The sequence below is a fragment of the Coffea arabica genome, chromosome 10e (assembly GCF_036785885.1).
Source record: "Coffea arabica cultivar ET-39 chromosome 10e, Coffea Arabica ET-39 HiFi, whole genome shotgun sequence".
Lineage (NCBI taxonomy): Eukaryota > Viridiplantae > Streptophyta > Magnoliopsida > Gentianales > Rubiaceae > Coffea > Coffea arabica.
This window is the reverse complement of record NC_092328.1, coordinates 48,047,583-48,065,024: the sequence shown is the minus strand read 5'-3', so window position 1 is coordinate 48,065,024 and position 17,442 is coordinate 48,047,583. Positions and strand designations below refer to the sequence as shown.

Genomic DNA, 17,442 nt, shown 5'->3' with positions numbered 1-17,442 from the left:
CAGGGAGGAAATAATGCATGAAGATCAGCAGCTGAAAGGTGGAAACTTGGCATTGCTGAATAGCATAAGGGCAAAGAACCCTGTTAGGGTTATCCGCGGTTGTAAGTTACCAAGGGCCTTCACCACCTACTTCTACGATGGATTGTACACAGTGGAGAAGATGTGGGAAGACAAAGGTCTGCTTGGGAAAAGGGTTTTCAAGTTCAAGCTGGTGAAGATGACCGGACAGGCCAGTCTTTTTACTTCAAGAAACTAAGGTAAGAAGTCTTTGATTAGATGATATTATTGTTTGCTCCCTCTTTTAGGAATTTAAGGCATGTAATCGAACTTCTAGTCTAACTTTGCAGAAAGCAAGATCAATCCCTTTGATCTTACTGATTGCTGTCACTATACCTAGAATTGATTCATCGCCGCATATTTGTCAAATTAGATTTTTATAATATTTACGAGTAATTTTAATCTAAAAAAAATGGCTTAATTCCTTTGTTTTTTTGCAAATAATTCTTGACTTTCTAATTCTCTATGCGCATTCTATGATGTACATACTTTTTTACTTTTGGTAAGTGCTATGATGTCAATACTTGCTTTTATCGTATTTCCACGCGTTCTTATTTGAGGAAAGTTCGTGTTCAATCTCCGTTATCGAGCTATGCGCTTCTCCTTCCAGGATTAACGTTTGATTTATAGATAGAATCATCGTTTTTAGCAGTTATTAGAATCCATTGAATGTTGTTAAACTCTTGCAAAAGATCAGTTATCTACAGGGAAATCACCGTTTGATTGCCATTTGATAGCCATTTCCATCTTTGACAGGGTTAAAGATATGGAAAGATGAAGGAGCACCTGGAAACACCGATTTCGAGCTCAAGTTGGCAAAAATCCCCGAACCACTCACAATCTTTTTTCCTCGACGAAATTAAAGTAATCTAAGTTAGATAGAATATAATGTATGCAGTCTAGTAGTGGTAGAGGAGTGTGTGTGTGCGTGCGTATATATAGTGGCTTTTCAATACACAAAACTTTGTTCATGATCACAAGACTGCATGTTTCATGTTCTAAGTTATCAGCATACAACATGAATGGCTGCTATTTACCAAAGGTAACAAAAATTTTAGGCATTCAAGGAAAATAGAAACAAAAATAAGTAGCTTGTTCATAAGATACAACCATTTACCAGTTACAAATTAACTCATTTTGCTATTAATGCATTTCCTTTTTCCTTTCAGAATTGCACTACGAGTTCATATGTCAAACATATTCTCCACCCTAAGAAACTCCTAAATTTTGATGCGCACAATTAATTTCTTTATTGAGTTGAACGAAATTTTATTCTTTTCATCGCCTTAAAATCTTGCTTGTTAGCACAAAAAATCACATAACAGAAATAATAATAAAATCTGTAAATCTGATTAGATAATATTGGCATATTAAATCAAGCCTAAAAAATAGAAATTTCCATATTATAATTTAGCAGTCTTTTAGTCAAATTAGGATTTTAGCAATTATAGTGGAGTTAAGTTATGGTTGCTTTATTGTTGAGGAATTAGAATTACAATAGTTTTTATTATTTGTTTTCCTATTTAAGGACTTGAAATCCTAAATTTTGTTTCCTCCTTTGCCTTTCTTACTATTCACTGTTTGTAAGAATTTAATATTATTTCTACTCCGTGATTTTTTGTGCTAACAAAGTGGTATCAGAATAAAGTGGTATCAGAGCCCTAGGTTCAAGAGTTTGATCCTGGGGTGTTTATAGAGTGATGCGGATACGGGAGTCAACTCTTTGTTTAACATTGGTGGTCCGATGACAAGATCAAAATCTAAGAGGGTGAAGGAAGTTTTACGAGCCTTGATCATTCACCATATAAGCAAGGAGCAAGCTAAGTTTAAAGATTTGGTGGACCATGAAATCACCTTATTCACTTGTACATTTGAAGTGAAAGAATGGTCTCATATTTGTTAGCTTAGTTAGTAGTTGTTTTAAAGCTGCCTAGTTTAGTAGCTTGTTAATCACACAAAGGACATATTGTCCTCTAGTTTTAGTCCTTAAGTATCTAGTTGGTCATAAGCTTGCTTTAGTCAAGCACCAATGTTATTATTCGTGTTAAGTTGATTAGGGTTTTCCTAAGTTGCACTTGGACTTGGGCCGAGTTTAGCAAGGGAAATTCCAAGTCGGATTAGGTTTTGTTGGCAGCTTAGTTTAGGTCTTTTACACGCCTATATAAGGCTTTTGTCTTTCGGAAATTAGGGATGAAAAATTACAACCAGAAATCGTGAGAATTTTTCCTTCAAGTTCTTGATCGAACTTACTCTTGAATTCTTGAGTTCATAGTTTAGGATTCAAATCAAACTTTATTGATTAGTTTGTTCTCTAGTTGTGGTGTCTCTTCATCCATCATCATTTGCTTAAGGTTGCTGATTACCTTCGTGTGTCAAAGATCTTGAGTTCATGAGAACAATTAAGTTTAATTTCTATTGGGAGAAAAGGTCCAACTCTGATATTACCGAGTTAGGAGGTTCTAGGATAGTTTTTCCCTAGGGTTGTTCATCAGTTGGTATCAGAGCATCAGGTTAATTCTTTTTCAATTGAAGTTGTTCATATCTTGTTAGTTTGTGTCTTTTGTTTTAAAAAAAAAAAGTTACTGTAGCACATACTGTTCATCATACTGTTCATGTTACTGTTAATCGTTACTGTTCATGTTACTGTTCATCCGAGTAAAAAAAAAACATTCTTGTTTGTTTCTATTTCTTGCTGTCCAACTTAGGGTTTCTAGTTTGTGTGTCACGTATCTTTCAATTCTTGATTGTTAATTGCTGAGAATTTTGTTTGCAATATCCGCTATCGGTTCTTGAAATTCTTGAAATCAATCTTGAAGTTCTTGACATTCTTGAATATCTTGATTGTGTGAACTATAACTTGAGATTGTTGAACCAAGATATCGTGAATCTTGGAGTTCTTGTACAAAAAAAAAAAAGAAAAAAATCGTTTCCAAATTCGAATTGTTGTTGGTTTCCAAATTCTTGTTGGATTAAGGTTGAAAGTTGTTAATTGGAAAGTCTCAATCATATCCAAAGAAAGATTCCAAATCTTGATTGAAAAGGACTTCCAAAATCTGATCAGATTAAATTTCTATATTTTGAAAGGATGGACCGAGTGTGAACGCATCTGTTCACACCTACCAATCCTTATCCTTGTGTATGCACACCTTAAACAACCTAAACTTTCCATTTTTCACCCCTTCAATCCACTTTTTACCACCAAAAAATCACCTACCACACGTGACATTACCCCTAAACACCTACCTAACAGAAAACTAAATTTTTAAGCAAGACAAGGTACGAATTCTAGGATTTGCAAAATTTTGCTTTGTGTCTTATTACTTGCTTATGGGGCAATTAATAATTTCTTGAAATTTTGGTATATCGGATTACGCCAACTCTTTGGAATCAAGGTGAATTAACTAACTTATTGTACATCCAGAATCACCGCTCCAGTACTTAGAATTGCGTCTTCGCTATTTGAGTCGAATTTCCAGTTTTCTAGGAGTCATTAGTGTCACATTTTTTTTACTCATTCAATTTTTTGTTAAGTCTTGAGTTGTTTGGTTTGAATTCTTAATTCTGAAATTTTTGGGAGTTTGAGTTTTCTTTAAGAATTTTGAAAAGGAAAATTGGGAGTGAGTGTGTTTTCCTTGAGTGATTCAAGAGTGCTTTGCAAGGTAGATTAGGATATACTTGTTTTGCAGGTTTGACAATATGTCTCAAGAGTGGAATATACCCAAGCCACTTGAGGCAGATGTGTCAAACAAACTGGTGCTCCAAATTCTTCAAAAACGAGCGGAGAGACATGAATTTGTGATGATACAATTATCCGACAGGTTGGCTACCATTGAGATGCGAGGTACCGGAGATACATACAATAGAGTTTCGAGTGTTCAGAATGATGATCATTATGCAGATGATGAGGGATATCATTTTAACACCTCATTTCGATCAAGGAAAAGCCAAATGGGAGTAAGAGAAGGCTGAGACCGACCTAGGAGAACCGATTTCATGGGAAAAATGATCATGAAACTTACTTGGATTGGGTTAGACGAGTCGAGCAAGTGTTTGAAATTCACAATTACTCTTAAGAGAAAAAGGTGAAACTTGCAGTTGTTGCATTTCAAGATTATGCATCTATTTGGTGGGAGCAAATATGTGCCACAAGGAGAAGAAATAGGGAACAATCGATTGACACTTGGACTGAAATGAAGCAAGTGATGAGGAAACGATTTGTACCCTTCCATTATACTACGGACTTGTACAATCAGCTCCAACGACTCACTCAATGGTCTAATTCGGTTGATGAGTACTACAAGCAAATGGAAGTAGCAATGATAAGGACTAATGTACAAGAGCATCCAGAAGCAACCATGGCGAGATTCCTTAATTGATTAAATTCTGAAATCAGGAAGAAAGTTGAGCTTCAAGATCACTTTGCACTTTAACAAATGGTTTCTTATGCAGAGAAGGTAGAAAAGCAAACCTTGCCTATAAAAACACCTAGTTGCCAAACCATTACATTCTCTTTCACTCATTGGAGAAGAAATCAATTGCCAACATCCAATATTTGGCCAAGACAAGATAATAGAGAAAGGAAAAACAAGCGGATTGAACAAATTTCCAATCCAAGTGTAACTTCTTCTAAACCAGCCCCACGGCCGACTCTTCTAGGGGTAAATGTATCCACCAACCAGTCAAAGGCATGTTTCAAACAATGTTTTAAAACCCGGACCGTCAATTGAATCGGTGAGGTGAAAGGGTCGAGGTTCAACCGATCGGACCGGTTCAACCTCGGTTCAATGATTTTTTTAAAAATAATTTATATAAATATATATATGCACAAAATAAGACATGCAATGGACTAATCTAAAACTTTATATGATGAAAAGTTCACTATTTTTGAATAATTTGGATTTTCAAAAATAAATTTTTTAAATTATAAGTTAAAACAAATAAATTTCATCTCAATTTTAATTATATCTACCAAAAAAATCTCAAATCCAACACAAAAATATCACAATATTTTGAAATTATACAAAATTCACGTCTATGAGAATTTGACATTGTGAACTTAAATTTTAATTTACATATTTGAGATTTAAATATTGTAATTTAAAAAAGAAAATTTGGAGTTCGAAAGAAGTCAAGAGAATTGAAAATAAAAATGCAAACTTGATAAGAAACAAAAAATGAGATAAAAGCGAGTGGTTGTGGCATTAAATAATTTGGATTAAAGAAAAATAATTCTTTTTTAACTTTTTTCAATTTAATGGACAAAAACAAAATTAAAAGATAGAAGAAAACATCAATAAATTAAAACTAAAGAGGTTTGATTAAAAAAGGGAGTGACAAAAGAAAAGATGAGAGAGAAAGAGAGAGTTGAAAATTAAAAAGAAAGAGTCATGAGAGAATGAGATTTTGTAAGAAAAATGAAAAAATGAAATATAGATGTTTGTTTTATATAAATAAATTATCAAAAAAAGCAAATAAGATGTGATGGTGCAATGGTTATTATATTGGTCTTCTATTGCAAAGGTCTTGAGTTTGAATCTTAATAGAAGCATTTTGCAAAAAAAAAATAAAAAAAAAGGGAAAACTCGAAAACCGGTTCAATCCGGTTCAACGGGTTTCACGGTTTTTACCGGGTTTGACCGGTTTTCTGGCAAAGTCAACCTAAGCATGGAACCGGACCGGTGCCATGGCCGGTTCGCGGTTCGACCGGTCGAACCGGCCGGTCCGATCTGATTTTCAAAACACTGGTTTCAAATGCAAGGGAATTGGCCACCTCATGACTCAATGCCCTAACCGAAACATCATGTACATGAATGAAGATGGAGTGTGACAAAGCGAAGAAGATGAGAAGTACGCTGATATGCTACCGTTTGAAAAAGAAGAAAAGGATGATGACATGGTTGAAATAGAAAAGGACCCCGTAACTCGAGCTATAGTGACTATGAGAGTGCTTATACACAAGCTTAAGAAGATGATCTCCAACAGACCAACATCTTTCATACGAGATGCAAAATTGGAGATGAGATATGTCATCTTATGATCATTGATAGTGACTATTGTACTAATTGCGTAGCTACCGATTTTGTTGAGCAAAAGCACATTCTATGGACTTACCATCCTAAACCCTATAGTTTGTCTTGGTTAAATGATAGGGGGGAGTCAAGGTGACCAAACAAGTTTTAATTGTTTTTTCTATTGGTCCATCTAAGGACCGAATTTTATGCGATGTAATTCCTATGCATGCTAGTTATGTCTTGTTGGGGCGTCCCTAGGAGTATGATAAACAGGCTGATCATATTGGACTCACTAATAAGTATAAGTTCATTATGGACAACCTTAAAATCGCTCTTTCACCCTTGACACCTACACAAGTTTATGAAGAACAATTACATCTAAAAAAAGAGAGAGAGAAAATGCAGTCGAGAGAGGCAAACAAAAAACCGAATGCGAGAGAGAATGAGGGGAAAAAAAAAGTAGAGGCCGAGTTGAGTGAAAAAGAAAATTCGAGTGGGAAAAGATTCAGTAAGGCCGAGAGTTTGAAAGTGAAAAAAAAAAAGAACTTTTATGCAAGTATGCGTGAGGTAGATAGGGTTTTGAATGTACAAAGTCTTCTCATAATACTTATGTACAGGGAAGCTGATTATTTTTCTTTTTACACACTAGGCATAATTGATTCTCTTCCTAGTGCAATCTATCATCTTTTGCAGGAATTCAAGGATATGTTTTGGGAGGAACTATCGAAAGGATTACCTCCAATTCGAGGTATTGAACATCAAATCGACTTTGTTCCTAGAGCAACTCTACCAAATCGACCAACCTATAGAGCAAATCCGGAGAAAATAAAGGAAATCCCAAGGAAAATAGATTCCATCCTTGAAAAGGAACAGGTTCGTGAATCTCTTAGTCCTTGTGCAATTTTAGTCATTTTAGTGCCTAATAAAGAAGGGACTTGGAGAATGTGTACAGATTGTTGTGCAATTAATAAAATTACTATTAAGTATCGTCATCCTATTCTTAAGTTAGATGATATGTTAGAAGAATTGTATGGAGCAATCATTTTCACTAAAATTGATTTAAAATCTGGTTATCATCAAATAAGGATAAATGAAGGAGATGAATGAAAAACTGCTTTCAAAACAAAGTATGGTCTTTATGAGTTGCTTATGGTGCCTTTTAGTTTAACAAACGCTCCAAGTACTTTCATGAGATTAATGAACCATGTTCTTTATGAGTTGCTTATGATGCCTTTTAGTTTAACAAACGCTCCAAGTACTTTCATGAGATTAATGAACCATGTTCTTTATGAAGTTGCTTATGATGCCTTTTAGTTTAACAAACGCTTCAAGTACTTTTATGAGATTAATGAACCATGTTTTAAATGGACTTGTCACTACAATTGGTCAAATTTTTTAAATTACTTTTCATTCGAATATCAATAAGTTGATCAAGTTCGTCAGGTATTGTATAGTGCTACCCTAGAGGATGCATTCTCATTCTAGGCCAACCCTTGGCACAAAAAGGGCTCCCCCAATAGGACATATATTCGAATTACTTTAATTTTTACTAACTCGCATCCTTTTTTTTTTCTTTTTGTCAACAGTTAATCAAGAGGGAAGTATAAAAAGGATTTTTTAAATTTTCAGGCAATTGTAAACATAGTTAAACGAAGAAGCTGCATCATTACACGATCACGTAGTCGAGTTTCGAAAAATAGTGTAAACATGAGTCTACATCCTAAATCGTTCGATAGGTCTGTAATGACGCCATCAACTAACCTTGCAAATCTGGGAGTTCAACTGAGCGAAGTGTTAAAAAAATTCAATGAGTTAAACATTAGAAAGAAAGCAGAACATCTAAAAAACAAACTTTTAAAATAATCCAAAATTGAATTTAACTTTAAAAAAAATACACATGACATGCATTCAGACTAGTACAACTACTTTCAATAAAAAAATATTAAACCTTTTTATACTATCTATACAATATATAAAGTTAAAGATTATGAGCATTATCATTTAGTGTTTACACATGTTTAGTATTTTCTAAACTTTCATTTATACCCTTATTATTAAGAGCATCTAATTTTTCCCCAGATTAAAAACTATATTTTCAAGGATAGTTGTGTCAATTAATTAATTGCACACCCTCCTGTTTTAAATATGAACTAAAATTATGTCAGTAATTGGCCAATTGAAATTAATTACCAAATAACTAATCGCCACATCATAAATATTCTTTACAAAAATTAATTTTCATGAATAATATTTTTACAAAAGACCAATTTTGATTAATTTCACACACCTAGAATGTATCTTATGCACTAATATAATATTAAGTACCAATCGTTCATTGATTTTTCTTTTTCTTTACTTACAATTGGTCGTTGATTCATTTTGCATACTCTCAAAACATTAAGTTAAAAACAAAACTCAGTTTGAGAATGGCATCGCATATTTCATGAATCTTCACGAAAAATTTATATACCATCAATCAAGTTTAGGATAAGTCAATTTATTTCGTGTACTTAGAAGGCATTAGGTAATCTGGTTCCTTAAGGAATGAGTTTCAAAACTATTCATAGTGATACTTATCATTTGATTAAGGCTAATTGGAATGAGTTAATGAATATCGTAAGCTCATTGTTTGATTGACTATTATTTTAATGGGGAATCAATATTTATTCACCAATGTAATTGATTTTTTAATTAAAAATAAAAATTTAACAAATACTAGAAGAAATTAAGAGAGTAAAGAAAATTTAGAAAAAAAGAATAGGAAAAAGAAAAAAAATGTAAACCTATATCTATATTTTTAGTTATAAAACACTCTATGGGATTCAACAAAAAAAATCCATTGCTATTAACTAATAAATAATACTTAGTGAATGCAGGTGTATTGTTAATATAATAGAATATTCGAAAAATTTTACGTGACAATAAATTATTGAATACTTAAAAAGCATTAAATCAGAATGCATTGGATATATTTTAAACTCTTTAGATAAATAGATAGAAGACACACACACACTTCATGATAACGTAGAACAAATGAGATCTAACATTAAATTAAACTTAGTTAATGAATTTTGTACATACTAAACAAAATGTTTTCGAGTTTCCAAAGGATAAAGACGCCACTTTAAAATAATTAGGAATGCAGCATTGGGTCAAGAAGATCTCACGGATGTTAGAACTGAAGACAGGAAATTGGCATCTTTTTTTTTTTTTTTTCAAAGAAGGAAAGTGGCATCTTTATTCCTCCGTGAAGACGGGCTTTATTTTAGGGAAGTTCTAAAATTAAACTGTGGGCGTCTTGTTCATTATCCGTTCTAGCTTGCCTTCAGTTACAATTTTCATTTTTGTCTATTATCCGGCCCATCTAGCTGTTCTGTCCTATTCCTATTACTTCTAGCCACTGTGCAGAGATGACTCAGCTTTGCGCCATAAAAGCTATGTTTTCAGAACCGGACCGGATATCGACTCGGCCGAGGTCAGGGGTCAGGGGTCAAGGGTCAGGGGTCAATGGCTTCGACCGGGGGTTGATAGGGGTCGAATCGGATGACGTCATAAATAAAAATTATTTAAAAATTAAATTATTGTATATAAAATATCCAATAACATATTGATATTAATAAAGGTATATTCATATATATTTGATGTTTCAAATATATTTAACAAGAAAATACAAAGAAATTAGAACAATCAAGCAACAATTTATATTATTTAATAAACATTAACAAGTTTAGAATTAAAATTATGGATTTAATTGAAAAATAACATCAAATTTTAGGACAATATTTATAAAGTATGAAATATTTGAGGTATATTAATAAGTTTTCACAATTTAGGGGGCCAAAATATAATATTAAAAAATTTCAACTTTTTTTACAAAAGCTCCTGTTGGACCGATTTTTCCGGTTCTGTACCGGTCAAACCCGGGTTTTGACCGGAGTTGACCGAATTTTGAATCTCCCGATTTTGATGATCAACTCGGACCGGTTCCCGGTTCACCCGATCGGGCCGGCCGGTCCGGTCCGAGTTTGAAAACACAGCATAAAAGCAACCCAAGATAGGTGTAGCACCAAATTGTAGAGTTTTAGATTATACCCCGGGGCCCAAAAAGAAACCATCTTATACGTCGGGGCCTAAAAGAATACAAAATATTAGGAACCAAGGAAGTTCGTTTATATATACGTCGCGGATTCGCAGCCCCTCGAAATCGCTCTTAAAGCAAATCGAAAGAATTAGGGTTTGTTTGCTCTTCAGTTGGCTTCGGGAAAGTTTCTTTCCTGCGACGAAGAACTTGGAGTTTATCAACCAGCGGCGGAGGATCGAGGAATCGACGGAGAAGAAGTAGCGGACAAGGACGCCGACCAAGGAAAGTCATCCTCTTCCAGCGAAATGTCATCCCTAAACCGGGATGGACTTCAGTTTGACGACCTCGACACCAATTACGAGTCCGGAGAGGATTACGAGTACGTGCGCGGCGCCGAGTCCGACGAGGCCGATTCTGACGGGTCCGAATCCGAGCCCGACGGGTCGGGGTCAGGGTCCGAGTCCGAGTCCGACTGGTCCGAACACCACGCTTTCCTGTTCGACCCTTTTTTGGATGAATGGTCTATAAAAAATGAGGAAGAATTGGAGAAATATTATGATGTGGTATACAATTTCGTACCTTTTTTCTTTATGACATATCCATACAATCTGTTGAATCCAGAGCTTATAAATGCCTATATACATACACACAATTGCACATTTACAATTGCACAGGTATTTAATTTGGAGAAGACAAGAGGCCGTTTTTTTAACTGTCTTGAAGACTTGAAGACTGGTGGCGTTTTCTACAGATCTGTTAAGAACAGGGTGAATACTGCTATTATTCACTATAACAAGAAAAATGTATGTACGCTTTTAGCCTTTTTTTGTCTGTTTATTCGTTTTGGTTATGTTAATCTTCTTCTTCTTCCTCCGCTGTTTTTTTAACTATGATTTTTTGAAAAAAAATTATTAAATTGGCAGCAAACTGGCTTTAGAGCAGGCAAGATTTTGAATTGCGTTCTCAATGCAGCTGGGGGTGCCAAGCTTTATTTGACCTTTGTGGCCAAGGATTTCAATACTGGTGATGTGCGGGAATTCCAAGCGTGTGTGTATGAATCTGCTGCTGGGGGTGATAGGAGAGTCAACCTTTGCAGGCTTAAAATTCCTAAGGTACCATCGTAGCTTTATATTGATCTTTTTCGGCTTCTGTTGTGTGGATGTGTTGTTTGTCCATTTTGTTACTTTCTTGCCTTGGTTGCCACTAATGGCTGTGCATTGCCTGCTGGATGGAAAACAGTAAGTAGTTGGCCTAGGTGTTAATTATGTTTCTTATAGTAAAAAGAAAACTTTTTGGTTTTCACCAGATATATTGGCAAAAAATGAGTTGTACCGTAGTAGAGATTGTGACATAAATCTGCAACTTGCCCTGGATTTTGGAGTTGTCAATATTGACAATGCTTCTGGCATTTGGTTGCAGCAAGTAAGTTTGGAATCCTAAGCATGTACTGGGTGGAGTGTGGAGTCCTAAGCAGAATCTTTTAGTTGTTGAATTCAGATTTGGTTTCATTACTGAAGATGCATGGTTGGCCTATAAACACAGGATTTGTCTCATATGGACTGATGAAAATATTATGTATAGTTTTGATTAAACAGTAGTGTCATAATCTGTTAAAAAAAAAGAAAAAAAAAAGAAAAAAGCTTTAGATTAAGCGGTAGTGTCATAATTGGATATAACAACAAAAGCTTGAAAGATTCACTGACTTTTAGGGCTGCAAAGATCCCGTAGCTGAGTTCAATTTTTGGATAAGCTCATCCTCAGCTCACCAAATGGGGCTTGAATTTTAAAGGAGCTGAGCTGAGATTTTCTCATGATTGGAAACCGTGGTACACAAGTCTTTTTACCGTAATAGGGTTTGTAGTTACACCACTCCACTAATTTCACTCTTTCCACCTTTCACCTTAACTTAATCCGCTGTTTTCTCGTTCTCTTTCGTCTCCATTCTCGATACTCTTATACCCACCAGTCCATCACTCACTAACCCTTCGTTGCCACCTACCAATACCACCTAGACTTCTACCTGCTAGTTGCAACCAATTCTTGTTATTAACGCTATGCTCCTAATTTCTTCCTTCAACCAGCCTGGAGCCGCTGCCGCCGCCACCACCACCCATTGCAGACCGACACGATTTTGGTAGTTTTTTTTCCTCTGCATATTGCTAATTTCACCTTTTTTTGGCCCTTTTTTGGTTTCTGATGTTGTCTATTAACTGCACTTGGGTTTCCTTCGTAAAAAGTGGGGGAAAAAGAAATAAGATGTGCAAAAGATACGAGCCCTTGTTGTTTTTCAAGTTTAATAACTGGCCTCTGTCAGGGAGTTGATACTGCTAAATTAAATTGTCAGGGCAATAACTAATCGAATACTTGGTATAATGTGGGCACGCTGCCTAAGGATTGGAGTTAGGACCGTCTCAATTGGTCTTAAGGTTTTAAGTTGTAAACCAATTAGATTGACATGTTTTAATCGGCCTGATCACAACATGGTAAATGAATCATATTCTGATTCTGGTTCTCATTCTGATATGGTGTAAATTAACAGATGGTTGGCCCATGATAGCTGATTTACTGATTGTTTGGTTGAGCAGAACATGTTGTTATGGTGTGGTTATTCAACTAGAAAGGATTTTTCAATGTTTTCTAGTGCTTTATTTGTTCCAATTTTTTTTGGTGTAGGAACCATGCGAGGGTGATGGCAAATGCATTTGAAGGAGGTGGGATTTCATGATTGACTTGGGAATTGAGCGGATGCCACTGTGTTTGGAGATTTGAATCTTTGCTGAAATCACTTTGTTGCTGGCTGCTGATTTGGTTTTTGTTGGTGTGGTCGTTGACTCAAAACACTTTGTTGATGATTTGGTCTTTTTGTTTTATGTCTGCGTTTGAGTTTATTGGGATGGTCGTCTACCATGTGGTTGCTGAGTTTTATTTGTATTAAATGAGATTGTTAATTGTGTAATTAAAGAAGGTATGGAAGCTTACTATCTGGGAACTCGAGACTCGCTACTAGGTGAAACCTCCTTAATGCTGATAGCGGAAGTGGGTCCAACGGCAACCTCTTGTAATCCCTCATCAGCCTCTTAGTTGTCCGACATTGATGGGGCTAGGGATTGGTTGGACAGAGTCCTGGGAGTGGATGATCGTGTGTAGCTTATAAATTGAACCCTGTTTTAGGTTGAAAATTTTGTTTGACTAGAGTAGATGATTGGAATCTTTGGAAAAGTTACCTTGCGTGGTCTGGGTGGTAATTTTGAACTTTATAGTGACCTACAGATTCCACACTTGGATAGAATTGGTTGTAACCTCGTACGTCCTGAAAAGATAGGGTGGAGTGAAAAACTACGAGTAATTGTGTGACTCAGTTGGGTTTGCTACTGAACTAAGGCACACTTAGATATGTTTTTAAGTTTGCTTGACGATTATGATGGCTGTAAGGTGACAGTAACTTTTAGATATGCAGATCTTGTCTCTGTACCTCCAGCTGGAGTTAGTGTCCAAGGAATTTCGTGGGCAGGAAGAGACGCGGATCATTAGGTACAAAATCTTTATGCATAGGACGCTCTACGAACACGAACCATGAGTTTTACCAGAAGGTATTATCTCAGTAGAGTTTAGCTATGTCATGTAGCATAAGCGGTAGTAAACTCCTTTAAAGCCCTCTCAAAATCAGTTTGCCCCTAATGTTGGGTTTCAAAATCAATTTGCCTTCTTTTGTCACTTAAAAGCAATGCTTGACCGTTACAAATTATTAAACTCTAAAGTGTCCCACTTTCTACCAGTGAGAGTTTTTGGACAAAAACCACCCTGTCCTAATTAATCCCTTGTTCATATATAAATGAGGGCTTCATCGTCTCCTTCTTATGGACTGGGAGGGGAACACTGTGCAATGCACAGTGAAAGCATGCAAATTGTCCAATCCGGTCCATTTAACACACAAATTGTTGTGATGATGGATGTTGAATTATTTGGGGCCATACAATTAGGAGGCATGTAATTAGTAAAAAAGAATTATTGAATTAAAGAGGTGAGTGAAAATTGCAATTCAGTGTCATCAAGAATACAACTCACCATAGCTGGACAAAATTAGGAAGTACATAATAGGTCCAATATACATAATATGAAGCATTGAAATAGAAATTGTTCACTGTCTTTACAAACAAAACCTCTTATTTAAAATGCAAAGGGCGCATAATGTCTCCAATTATATGTATCCAAAAATGAAGCTAATAAATAATCACTGCAAGTCCGTAGGACAGACAGAGAAATAACTCCGATCTTCTTTCACTCTTCGGGCTTTGACTCATTGCTAAGCAAAACAAGCCAAACAAATCATTAAACATTCTCTCAAATAATTTACTTAATTTGAACTCAGGCCACACAATCAAATAACAGTAAGTATAATGATATCTGATTGGGCCTAGAACAACAAAGCCTAAAGAAGTGTTAGATTTTATAAATGAGGTCCTTTAGTCTCCATATCTTGACTAATAACCTACACATATAACAACAGAAACATATTTCAAGCAAAGTGAAGACAATTCTCTTATGTCTTAACAAATTTAGCAAGTCAGCAAAATGTTGAACTCAAAAGTCATAGATCAGGAAAACCCCATCAATCCATTTTAGTTGTGAGGCGTAAAGATAAGTTACATTAAATGGATTGCTGAGTTTTTCAAATACTCTAAAAGTATTCTAAAATGTACTTCAAAAAGTAATCTAATTTTTTTAATATTTAAAAAATATTTCAAAATAAATTCTAAAAATTCTTCTACTCTTAAATATCGCAAAATATTTTCTAAAAATATTTCAAAATATACTATAAAAATCCTGCTATTGTAAAATTTTTTAAAAACACCCCCAAAAACAGCTAATCCAAACGGGTAGTTCTATATGGTAAAAGGTGCCAAAAAAGAATATTGAAATGGTCAAATAATAGTGAATTCCCCAAAGAATAGGAAACTTAAAACGACCAATGCCTATCTTAGCGCCAAGTAATCCAAGGGTCTTTTCTTGAAACTCGATCTCTAGCTTTTTCTTAACATTTTGATCATTATGGGAATGACCATAATGGTCATAATTTCAGTATCAGTATTTCAACTTGCACTTCTTCACACTACTTTCTCCTTTTCTTTTACATCCCTCTTCATACTGCCAATGCCTTTCATCCTCTTTCCAATAAGTTTATACCTATAAATATTGAAATTCAAGAAATGAACCCAAAAGGTTAAAGATGAAATATACAAATTTATTACCAAGTAAAACTTACTCTAACAACAAGTGTAATCAATCAATAAAAATAATGAATGAAAAGAAACTAATAATTCATTATTCAAGCCACTTTCTTACATCCATAGATATTACAAATTCCTTTATCCTATTGAAATAGTGAAATATCCAAATTAGTTAAAACTTATTCAAAACTGTTTTTTGAAATTAAATTTCTTTTGAATTCAAAACAACAAAAGAATATAGGTGCTTTCATAATGGAAGACATGCTATATTATTTTGTGACAAGAAATTTTGATATTTGGATAGAATAAGTGTAAAAGAGGATGCTTGTATCACGGTCAAAGTGTAAGCAACGTATGTTACTACAAAGGGGGAAGTGACCCATACAAATAGTGCTCTAGATTTGTAGGCAAGAATACCTGATACCATGGAAATCTGAATGGTATGTGTTAAAGATATTTAAGAAGTAATTAGAAACAGAGAAATGAAGACAATCTAATGCTTACACAAGTGAGAAGTCTATCCCTAAGCAACAAAGCATAAATTGTTTATAGATTTAGCTAAAATTTAAAGCCTACTGGTCTAAAGAAACAAAAGGGATGAATTCAATATCTCTAATATAGTCGATATCAAATTAAATACCATGGACGACAGAATAAAATTTATAGCATGGCTTCCTTGATCCAAAAAGCGATTGAGAGCATCTGTTTCTTGACTGCATGAAACAAAGCAAGCTTAGAAACACCAACAGAACTTGATGTTATTTTTTTTAAAAAAAGGGAATAAATCAAAACAGTCATTTTTTGCACAGAGGTTGAGGCAGAGAAGTTATCGGATATATCATCATAGTGAAAACATACGAGCATGGCTTATCCTAAGTAATGCGAAAAGCTAAGCATATAAACATTTCACGTGTGTTCAACTTTCTTAAAGAATATTCAAAATAATACCACCAGATATACTTTTTTTCTTTACATAAGCACCAAAAAAATACTTCTCTATCATCCAATGGGATAATTACAGAAACCTCCCCTGACTTTTATAGTAATAGCATTGACCTCCCCTATCAATTTTGAAATAGCATTGACCTCCCCTATCAAAAGTTGGAGGCAATTTAATAGGCAAAAGTGGGTCAATTTACTAAAGTACTCCTGACATGATTTAATTTTACCAGATGAATGTGATGAGTACTTTCATCAAACCCAACAAAACGTTTGTTAATAAAAATTACACTAAATTAACTATTTCTGCATAGTTTAACTAATTAACTAATTAACTAATTAACTAAATAACTAATAATATAATTAATTAATAACTAATTATCTAATTATCTAATTAACTAATTATCTAATTATTAATAATTATTAACTAATCAAACTATTTCTGCATAGTTAAACTAATTAACTATTAACTAATTATCTAATTAATTAATTAACTAATTTCTATTTATCTAATTAACTAATTATCTAATTAACTAATTAACTAACGCTGTTGTCTATTCGAAACTAACAAATTATTTGCATGTTAAACTAATTAACTAATTAACTGCTTAACTAATTAACTAACTAATTATCCAATTAATTAATTAACTAATTTTTGTTTATCTAATTAACTAATTAACTAAAGTTGTTGTCTATCCGAAACTAACAAACTATTTACATGTTAAACTAATTAACTGCTTAACTAATTAACTAATTAACTAAAGCTGTTGTCTGTTTGAAACTAACAAACTATTTGCATGTTTAACTAATTAACTAATTAACTAACTAATTATCTAATTAATTAATTAACTAATTAACTAATTTCTATTTATCTAATTAACTAATTAACTAAAGCTATTGTCTGTCCGAAACTAACAAACTTTTTACATGTTAAACTAATTAACTAATTAATTAACTAACTAATTAACAGACTATTTGCATGTTAAACTAAATGCAGTACGCATTACCTATTTAAAGTATTGACTCTTTATGGGTATTTTACTTTCAAACATTTAATTTATGATAAAAACATCAATGTTTGTAAGTAAAATTCAAAAAGTGTTACAAAAAATATCAATATTCTTAC

The 17,442-nt window shown here is 34.0% G+C and overlaps 1 protein-coding gene and 1 long non-coding RNA gene across 2 annotated transcripts; one reads left to right on the top strand and one right to left on the bottom strand.

Moving 5' to 3' along the window:
- Window positions 1-10,141: 10,141 nt before the first annotated feature.
- Window positions 10,142-13,138, top strand: LOC113712714 (uncharacterized). Its single transcript, XM_027236245.2, has 4 exons — window positions 10,142-10,712; window positions 10,824-10,952; window positions 11,073-11,261; window positions 12,823-13,138. Exons 1-4 carry the CDS (start codon window positions 10,455-10,457, stop codon window positions 12,853-12,855), a joined length of 609 nt encoding a protein of 202 aa, XP_027092046.1. The 5' UTR covers window positions 10,142-10,454; the 3' UTR covers window positions 12,856-13,138.
- Window positions 13,139-14,154: 1,016 nt separating this feature from the next.
- LOC140015327 (uncharacterized) lies at window positions 14,155-16,228 on the bottom strand. Its single transcript, XR_011821952.1, has 2 exons — window positions 16,018-16,228; window positions 14,155-15,333 (listed from the first exon to the last, which is right to left on the bottom strand). It is a non-coding gene; the product is annotated as an uncharacterized lncRNA (long non-coding RNA).
- Between the last annotated feature and the right edge of the window lie 1,214 nt (window positions 16,229-17,442).